The sequence below is a fragment of the Thamnophis sirtalis genome, unplaced genomic scaffold, assembly GCF_051295495.1.
Source record: "Thamnophis sirtalis isolate CommonGarterSnake01/CBP01778 unplaced genomic scaffold, rThaSir2_p1.2 scaffold_17, whole genome shotgun sequence".
In the NCBI taxonomy this organism is placed as follows: Eukaryota; Metazoa; Chordata; class Lepidosauria; order Squamata; family Natricidae; genus Thamnophis; species Thamnophis sirtalis.
In genome coordinates, this window is record NW_028261397.1 from 2,468,079 (window position 1) to 2,478,078 (window position 10,000).

At 46.2% G+C, this 10,000-nt stretch overlaps 1 protein-coding gene across 4 annotated transcripts in view; it reads left to right on the forward strand.

The window, feature by feature from the left end:
- Positions 1 to 10,000, forward strand: part of LOC106551192 (active breakpoint cluster region-related protein) — a 208,465-nt gene that overhangs the window by 154,429 nt on the left and 44,036 nt on the right. Inside the window, exon 1 of one of the 4 annotated variants that reach the window (XM_087702868.1) lies at positions 8,021 to 8,237. The exons of the other annotated variants lie outside the window; for them this stretch is intronic. Within the exon in view, the coding sequence (XP_087558994.1) occupies positions 8,082 to 8,237 (156 nt within the window). The 5' untranslated portion in view covers positions 8,021 to 8,081. Of the gene's footprint in view, positions 1 to 8,020; positions 8,238 to 10,000 lie in introns of those variants that run through there. 4 annotated transcript variants of the gene reach the window in all.

Below are 10,000 nucleotides of genomic sequence, written 5' to 3' on the forward strand. Positions count from 1 at the left end.
AAACAGATTTGCATGCTACAGTTCTGAATTATTTCTATTATTATAGCCTGGGGTGGGTGTTATATAATAAAACAGACTTTTTCATTACTTTCTCGAATGCCTGCAGTTGTGTGCAGAAATCTGCTTTAGCAGACTCCTTTTCCCCATGTTGCAAATTCAGGAAATTCAAACTGCAAATTCAGAAAAAATTAGTTGCAAACTCAGAAAACTCAAAAGGGCAAATTCAGAAAACTAAAAAATTCAGGGAATTCAAATGCAAAAAATCAGTGAAATTGAACCCCAAATTCGGAAAACTCAAAGAGCCAATTCAGAATACCCCCATTGCAAATTTCAGAAAATTCTACCACAAATTCAGGTAAAATCGGCTTTAAAGTCAAAATATTTAGTTGCAAATTTCAGAAAAATGCAGCTGCAAATACAGAAAATCCGACTTCAAATTCAGAAAAATCAGCCGTAAAATTAAAAAAAAACAGTGGCAAATCTCGAAAATCCAGCTGCAGATTTAGGAAATGCAATCACAGGTTCTGAAAATGCAGCTGCAAATTCAGAAAACCCGACTTCAAATTCAGAAAAATCAGCCGTAAAATTAAAAAAAAACCAGTGGCAAATCCCGAAAATCCAGCTGCAGATTTAGGAAATGCAATCGCAGGTTCTGAAAATGCAGCTGCAAATTCAGAAAGTCCGACCTCAAATTGAGAAAAATCCAGCTGTCAATTCCCCCCAAAAATCCAGCTGCACATTCAGAGAAACAGTGAACAAATCCAGAAAATAGCAATAGCAATAGCAGTTAGACTTATATACCGCTTCATAGGGCTTTCAGCCCTCTCTAAGCAGTTTACAGAGTCAGCATATTTGCCCCCAACAACAATCCGGGTCCTCATTTTACCCACCTCGGAAGGATGGAAGGCTGAGTCAACCCTGAGCCAGTGAGATTTGAACAGCTGAACTGCAGATAACAGTTAGCTGAAGTGGCCTGCAGTACTGCACCCTAACCACTGCACCATCTCGGCTCTATAGTATATTTTATTCCTCCCTTTCCTTCCTTCCTTCCTTCCTTCCTTCCTTCCTTCCTTCCTTCCTTCCTTCCTTCCTTCCTTCCTTCCTTCTTTCTCTTAATTCAACAGAATAGTATATTCTATTCCTTTCTTTCCTTCCTTGAGCCGGTGAGATTTGAACCGCTGAACTGCAGATAACAGTCAGCTGAAGTGGCCTGCAGCACTGCACCCTAACTGCAGATTCACAAGATGCAGCAAGAAATTCAGAAACTTCACACTGCCCGATCCAGAATTTTGAAAAGGGAGGGTTTGGAACAAGAGCGAAATCTGGAGTTGCACATCAGCGCAAAAATGCTCCAGGAGGACACTTTTCCTCCCAGTAGGAACTGAGCCAATTCCTCCCTACTCCGAATGTGTAACTTGAAAACTCTGAGCGAGTCTGCAGACGAAGAACGAATAAGACAGCAGTAGTAGAAAGTTGGTAGCTCTGTTTACTGGAAACGCCGCTTTGATCCCCAACGCATGAGTCACGCTGGCGGGCGGGAGGAACATGGATATTCCAGGCATGGGAATTTTGGGGGCGGGCAGGGCTCCTGGGAATTGCTGGTTCCTGTCGGGTTGTCGTAATGTGGAACAGTGAGTAGCATCCGAATAGCCGGAGAAGGGAGAAGGGCTTAGGGGTGGGCAGGTGAGTGCGAGGCATTAGTGCAAAACTCTTGTTTGTTTGCTGAGAATCTCGGGGTCCTTCGGGACCCCCGAATAATCTGGAGATAATCCAGAACTTGGGGGATAATCCCCCCCCTTTCCGGATCTGACATCTGCCATCAGTTGGTGGAAAAAAATCCGACAGATGTTTGAGACACATCTCATTCTTCTGCTTGTATTGATTTTAGATGAGAGGTGGGGAGTTATGTCCCCTGGACTTCAACTCCCAGAATCCCTCAGCCGGTCACCCCCAATCGAGCCCAAACATTCCGTTGCTGAGCGAGACATTTGTTAAGTGAGCTCTGCCCCGTTTTACGTCCTTTCTTGCCACGGTTGTTAAGCGAATCGCTGCAGTTGTTAAGTGAGTGACATGGTTGTAGAGTGAATCTGGCTTCCCCGTTGATTTTGCTTGTCCAAAGAGGGTCACACGTTCCCGGAATACTACAACCGTCATAAATGCGAGTCGGTTGCAAAGTGATCGCGTGACGATGGGGATGCTGCAAAGGTCGTAAGTGTGAAAAATGGCCATAATACAATTAATGCTCGACTTACGACCAGAGCCCAAAGTTTCTGTTGCTAAGTGAGACGCTTATGGAGTTTTGTCCCGTTTTATCGCATTTCTTGCCGACGTTGTTAAGGCGATCACTGCATGTAGTAAAAAGTAACACGGTCGTTAAGTGAATCTGGCTTCCCTATTTGAGTATGCGTGTCAGAAGGTCGCAAAAGGGACCCCGGAACACTACAACCGTCATAAATACGAGTCAGTTACAAGGCGTCTGAATTTTGATCCTGTGACAAGGGGTCGTAAGAGTGAAAAATGGCCCTTTTTTTCAGTGCCGTTGTAACTTCGAATCATCACTAAACAGAGTGTTGTAAGAATACCTGTATTGACTTTAGAGCAAAGGTACGGCCGGTGGACTTCAGCCCCCAGAATTCCTCAGCCAACCCCACCCACCCCCAAAATGGAGCCCCAAAGTTCCGTTGCTGAGCGAGACATTGGTAAAAGTGCCCCACTTTGCCACCGTTCTTAAGCGAATCACTGCAGTTGTAAAGTTAGTCAGGCGGTCATTAAGTGAATCCAACTTCCCCATTGACTTTGCTCGTCAGAAGGTCGTAAAAGGGAATCGTGTGACCCTGGGACTCTGTTACCGTCGTAAGTAGAGTCAGTTGCCAAGGGTCCGAATTTTGATTCTGTGACTCAGGGATGCTGCAACAGGTAAGTGTGAAAATCCAGGTCACTTTTTTTCACTACTGTTGTTACTTCAAACGGTCACTAAATGAACTGTTGTAAGTCGAGGACTATGGGTCTGGATTTTAGGTACAACTGGTGGACTTCAACTCCAAGAATTCCTGAGCCAGCGAACCCAACAGAGCACAAAATTTCCGTTGCCAAGAGAGACGGTTGCTCTGTGTTATCAACTTTCTTGCCGCAGTTGATAAGTGAATCATTGCCGTTGTTAAGCGAGTCACATGGTCGTTAAGTGAATCCAACTTCCCCACTGACTTTGCTTGTCTGAAGGTCGCAAAAGAGGATCAGGTGATCCTGGGGACAGGACGACCATCGTAAATACGAGCCTGTCTGAATTTTGATCGTGTGATCCTGGGGATGCGGCAACGGTCATAAGTGTGAAAAACTGTCGTAAGTCACTTTTCCCCATGCCGTTCTGGGGGAGCTGGATTCACTTAACAACCTTGCCACTAACGGAACAACTACGGTTATTCCCTGAACAACCGTGGCAAGAGGGCTCTTAATATGAGGCGAGATTCACTTAGCGACCATCTCGCTTAGCAACAAAAGAGATGAGCTAAATTGTGGTCGTGCGGCGAGGACTCCCTATAGAGCCGGGCACTTGAATGCATCCTTCCCTCTGTGAAATGTCCCACAGAGTTGGAAGACTAAAAGGAATTTTTCTATTTGAAATATTGCAATATAAATATGACCTCGCGCAGTTTTAGCAGGCGGTATTTCCCCCCTCCCCCCCCCGTGCTTTTCATTGTACGCGCGGCTTGGCTGGCTTGCTTGATCATTGCATCATTTCCCACCCAGCCCCGTAGTGGCACAGATGCCAAGACCCACCCACCCCTCCAAATCTCTGGCCCCTGGGGTCTTGAAGGGGGCAGGCAGGAGGGCGGATGGGACCCCCCCACTCCCCAAAGGGGACTTGCTGATTTGCAGACGTGAAATCGGAACCTGCCACCCCCTCCATCTCTCTCTCTCTCTCATTCCCTCATTCATTTTCTCTCATTCTCTCTCTCTCTCATTCTCTCTCTTATTCTCTCATTCATTCTCTCTCATTCTCTCTCTTATTGTCTCATTCTCTCTCTCTCATTCTCTCTCTCTCATTTTCTTTCATTCTCTCTCTCATCTTCTCTTTCTTTCACTTTCTCTCCCTCATTCTCTCTTTCATTCTATTTCTCTCTCTCTCATTTTCTCTCATTCTATCTCTCATTCTCTCTCTCATTCTCTCCCTCTCATTCTTTCTCTCATTTCCTTTCTCTGTCTGTCTGTCTCTCTCTCATTTCATTCTCTCTCATTTCCTCTGTGTCTTTTTCTCTCTGTCTCTTACTCATTCTCTCTCATTCTCTCATTCTCTCCCACTCCCTCTCATTCATTCTCTCTCATTCATTCTCTCATTCTCTCTCACATTCTCTCTTTCTCTCTTTCACGCTTTCTCTCGCTTTCTCTCTCTATTTCCTCTCTCTGTCTCTCTCTGTCTCTCATCTCAGTCTCTCATTTCCTCTCTCTATCTCTTCCTCTGTCTGTCTCGCTTTCTCTTTCTCATTCTCTCTCATTCATTCTCTCTTATCTCTCTCATTCTCTCTCTCATTTGTCCTTTCTCTCTCTTTCTCGCTCATTCCCTCTCATTCTCTCTCTCTCTCTCATCTGTCCTTTCTCTCTCTCTCATTCTCCCCCATTCTCTCCCTCATTCTCTCTCTCATTCTTCCTCTCATTCTCTCTCTCCCATTCTCCCGTTTTCTCTCATTTTTTCTCTTCCTCTCACTCATTCTCTCATTTTCTCTCTTATTCTTTCTCTTTCATTCCCTCTCTCCTTCTGGCTCCCCTTAGTTCGTGCCAGTTGTCTGGGGATGATGGGAGATGTAGTAGAGCCTATCAGGAAGGGCCAGCTTGGCCCCAGAGATCCCCGCCAGAAGGCGAAAAGTGCTGGGTTTTTTTTGTTCTTTTGTTTTGGAAACTAAAAGGAAAGGAATCCTCTTGTTTTCTTTCATTTTTATTTTTCCAATCTCTCCTTCGCTGAACTGGGACCTCCGGGGAGGCAGGCCTCCCTTCTCACTGGCTGGCATATATAGGTAGTCCTCGACTTACAGCAGTTCATTTAGTGACTGTTCAGAGTTTGCAACGGCACTGTAAATAGTGACTCATAGCCATTTTTCACACTTACGACCTGTGCAGCATCCCTACAGTCACAGGATCAAAATTCAAATGCTCGGCAACTGTCTCATAGTTATGACGGTCGCAGCATCCCAGGGTCATGTGATCCCCTTTTGCGACCTTCTGACCAGCAAAGTCTTGGGGGGGGAGCTAGATTCGCTTAACAATCGTGTTATAACTGCAACGATTCACTTAACAACGGTGGTAAGAAAGGTCGTAAAATGGGGGAAACTCACCGAACAAAATGTCCCACTTAACAACAGAAAACTCAGACTCGATTATGGTCCCAAGTCGAGGACTACCTGTATTCTGTGGATGAATTTCTGTCGGTTCCTCGACACGGATGGGGAAAGAGTGCCTCTTGCCACGTACAGAGTGCCGCGCCCTCAATTTGCAATCCGTTGGCTTAGTCATCCGTAGTCGAAGGAAGGCTACCTCCTTTTCTGGAATTGTGCAGGTTGTCCTCGTTTAGAGACCATCGTTGGGACTGGCAACTCGTTCGTTAAGTGAAGCGGTTGCTAAGTGAAAGCAAGACCGTGCTTACAATCTGATATCGGCTTTTAGGGGCCTGCAAAGATTGTAGAGGTTCTCGACTTATAACCCAAAATTGCAAGCAGAATTTCCGTTGCTGAGTGAGTCGTGCCCTATCTTACAAGCATATGTTGGCCACCGTTGTTAAGCAAGTTGTGCAGCCATTAAGTAAATCTGGCCTGCCCCATCGACTTCGCTCGTCGAATGCTGGTTGGGAAGGTGTGCAAATGGTCATCCTGTGACTCCAGAACACCGTTCCTGAGTTTTGACCACGTGGCCATGGTGATGCTATGGCAGTCGTAAGTGTGAGGACTGGTTATGTGTCACCTTTTTCAGGGCCTTTGTGACTTCAAAGTGTTGCTAAACGAATGGTTGTAAGCCAAGGACTACAGATAAAGGCACGGTTTGGTTGCAAAGTATCTTTTTCATCACTATCATAACTTTGAGCTGTCACTAAGTGAGGCCGTTGTTAAGTGAGGACTTAATGTGTTTGGAGCCCTCTGCTAGCAGCTTCTCCTTTAGTAGACGTCTTCCGACAAAAAGCCGAACATCCATCTCTCAGAAATACTTCAGTGGTTCTCGTTCCAAGCAAGAGGCCGTTGGGTAGGTCTAGATGACCTCTGGTGTCGCTTTCAAGTCTAGGATAAGGGTAAGGGCAACAGTGTGTGAAACCCCCCAGGGAACGACAAAGTTGTGAGTGCTCCATCACTGGAGGTTTTTCAAGAGGAATTCCATTTGTCTGGGATGGCCTAGGTTAGGTCTCCTGCTTGAACAGGGGGCTGGACTAGAAGACCTCCGAGGTCCCTTCCAGCTCTGTTGCTCTATATTCTGTATGCTGAGCTACACACTCGATATACGGAGGAGGAATTTCCTGACAGTGAGATCGATTAACCAGTGGAACTGCTTGCCACCAGGAGTTGGTGGGAGGCTTTTAAGAAGAAACCAGAAACAATAACTTGTCTGAACTGGTATAGGCTCTCATGCTTGAGCTGGGGGTGGGCTAGAAGACCTCTAAGGTGCCTCCCAACTCTCTGTTATTCTGACTTCTGATGGTGCTGGATTTCCCTTCCTTCTTATACCCCGGTAAGGTAGAGAGAGACGTTTGTCTAATCTGCTTCTCTCCGTGTTATCTCGCTGCACTGGATTTAAAAACATGCCTAATAGGGTCTCTTACTTGAGCAGGGGGGGCTGGACTAGAGGACCTCAAGGGTCCCTTCCAACTCTTATTATTCTGTTGTGTTCCGTAAATAATTTGCTATGAACAGCCGACAAGAGAAACGAAGGACGAAAGCTTTGGTTTCTGCCCTTTCTTGGTGGCCTCCTGTCCCTTGTTACAGGGAGTCCTCGACTTACGATGATAATTGAGTCCAAATTTTTTCTGGCTAAGGCAAAGATTTGTTAAGTGAATTTTACCCCCGCTTTGATGACCTTTCCTGCCACAGTTGTGGCGGTTGTTTCTGCCGTCGTTCGGTTAGTGACACAGTTGTTAAGCGAATCTGCCTTCCCCACTTGACTTTGCCGGTCGGAAAAGAGGATCGCGTCACTCCGGGACGATGCCACTGTCATAAATACGAGTCAGTTGCCAAGCATCTGAATTTTGATTAGGCGTAAGCGTCGTAAGAGTGAACAATGGTCGTAACTCCCCTTTTCCCCCTAATGCCGTTACAACTTCGAATGGTCACTAAGTGAACTGTCGTAAGCCGAGGACCGCCTGGAACAAGCACAGTAGGAATTGTGGCAGGATGCTTCTTGCTTCCGCTTTGTAACCTCGAGGATGCGGCACCGTCGTTAAAGCGTAGAAACCGGCCATAACTAGCCACTTTTCTCAGTGCCGTGGTAGCTTTGAACGGTCGCTAAGTGAACCGCTGTAAGCCGAGGAATACCCGCACCCCGATTCTGAGGTCGCCCGGCATCCTTTGCCTCCCCGCCGAGACAGTAATGGGGAAAAAAAACGAAAAGGAACAGCTGGATTCTTGGCGGACGTTCTCTTTTTTCCCCCTTTTCTCCAAACTCGGCCTGCCCCGTTTTGGCAACCCAGGAGTTAACCGTCTCTAATCCTCGGAGAAAGTCTCTTCCAGACGATTTGTTTGGGGAAACCGAGTCGGTGCTGGAGGGGTTAAGCCAGCCTGGGGGGGGGGGGAAGAGAGGGGGGGGAGGGCTGTAGACCAAAGGGAGGAACGGAGACACAGATTTCTCCGGCTGTTCCCGCAGAGCGCGCATCAAAAAGACACCGCACATCCCATCCGTCTGGGGACGGTGCGCATCCCGGCTCCTTCCAGAGACCCAGAAGACCGAGGAGCGGTGGTGGTCTTCTAAACAGCCCCTTCCTCTTTAAGATGGGCCCTGCTCCTTCTTACTCCTCCTGGTAGTGCCCCAGTAGTGACCCCTTTTGCCACTTGGAATCGGTGCCCATCCGGCTTTTTTCCGAGGTGGGGAGAAGACCCCCATCGCGGCGCGAGATGACCGAGGTCTTGGTGCAGCCGACCAGCCTTCCCCGCAAACATGTGGAGCACTGCTCTTTGGATAGCCTGGAGGAGGCCCCCGCGGGCAAAAGGCCCCCCAACACCGGCGCCAGGCTGTGGGGCAGAGTGCGCAGCAAGCTACTTCGACAAAAGGTGCAGTGGGGGGGTGGGGGGGTGTCTACTTCCCCCCCCCCCAGGAGGGGTGGGCAGGAAGGGATGCTCCTTGCGGCCGAGAATAAGAATTTGGAGAGAGATTTGGGATTGGTTGGATTGACGGTTAGATGATGGAGGGACAAATTAGGAGTTGAAAGATCATAACTATAAGTAAACAATGTTATTGTCCACTATTATTATGTAGAAGTAAGTTGACCCAGGCAATACACTTTACTAAGCACTTATGTATGTTAAAGAAAAAAAAATGTATAAATAAAATATAGATATATTTTTTTAAAAAAAGGATTTGGAGAGAGATTTGGGGATTGGTTGGATTGACGGTTAAGATGATCGAGGGACAAATTAGGAGTTGAAAGATCGTAACTGTGTTTAAGTAAACAATATTATTGTCACTATTATTATCTATAAGCGTACCCAGACAATACACTGTTTACTAAGAACTAATGTTTGTTAAAGAAAAAAAGTATAAATAATATATATATATATATTTTTAAAAAAGGATTTGGAGAGAGATTGGGGGATTTGTTTGATTGATAGTTAGATGATCGAGGTAGAAATTACGAGTTGAAAGATTATAACTATGGCTAAGTAAACAATATTATTGTCACTATTATTATGTAGAAATAAGTTGACACAGACAATACACTGTTTACTGTGTTTATGTATGTTAAAGAAAAAAATGTATAAATAAGATAGATAGATAGATAGATAGATAGATAGAGAGAGAGAGAGAGAGAGAGAGAGAGAGAGAGGTAGATGGATGATAGTTAGAAAAGAAACAAAGGAAGGAAGGAAGAAAGAGAAAGAAAGAAGGAAGGAAAGAAAGAAGGAAAGAAAGGAAGGAAGGAAGGAAGGAAGAAAGAAAGAAAGAAAGAAAGAAAGAAAGAAAGAAAGAAAGAAAGAAAGAAAGAAAGAAAGAAAGAAAGAAAGAAAGAAAGAAAGAAAGAAAGAAAAAAAGAAGAATTTGGAGAGAGAAGTGGGGTTAAAGTCATCTTGACCTTGCACCAAACTTGGGGTTCGCACGAAACCCCGAATCTGAGTTGTGTGCCAGTGACTGTGTCTCTTGCACACACGCACACACACACACACACACACACACACACACACACACACACACACAGAAACACACAAACACACACACACACAAACACACACAGTGTTTGCGGTGAACAGGCAAATGTTGTTGCTTTGCTAACTGGCTTTGGCGTCCGTCTGCGCTCCGCCAACAGATTATGATTCCTTCCAGCGGATCCCGAGGGAATCTACTGCTTTCCCCCCCCCCTTCCCCCTCCACACACTCCGGAATGGCATTGCCAAGATCCAAACTTGTGTGTTGCAGTTTTTCCTTCTGCTGCAGCTGTTGTGCAGAAAAATCGGTTTGGTCGGCAACCCGCAACCGAGCCGGTAAACTGGAGGTTTTGGGTGGGAGGTCTCACAGGGAGTTTTTTTTTTTAGACTAAGGGGGTCCCTGGGGGGGGGGAAAGGAGGGGATTTTGCAGGCAGAGGGGAGGAGAAAAGTGGAAACCCCCCCTATAATCCTCAAATCATTGCAACTACTAAAGAGTGAATAGCCAGGGGTCTTAAGGAGAGAAGGGAATTATCCCTCTTGCGTAATCTGGCGTTGATGGACAGCTGCCGGACGGCTTAGATGGTGTAAATAAATGCATGAAATTCAATATATACAGGGAGCCCTCGAGTTACAACAGTTCGTTTAGTGACCAAAGTCACAAGGCTGCTGGAAA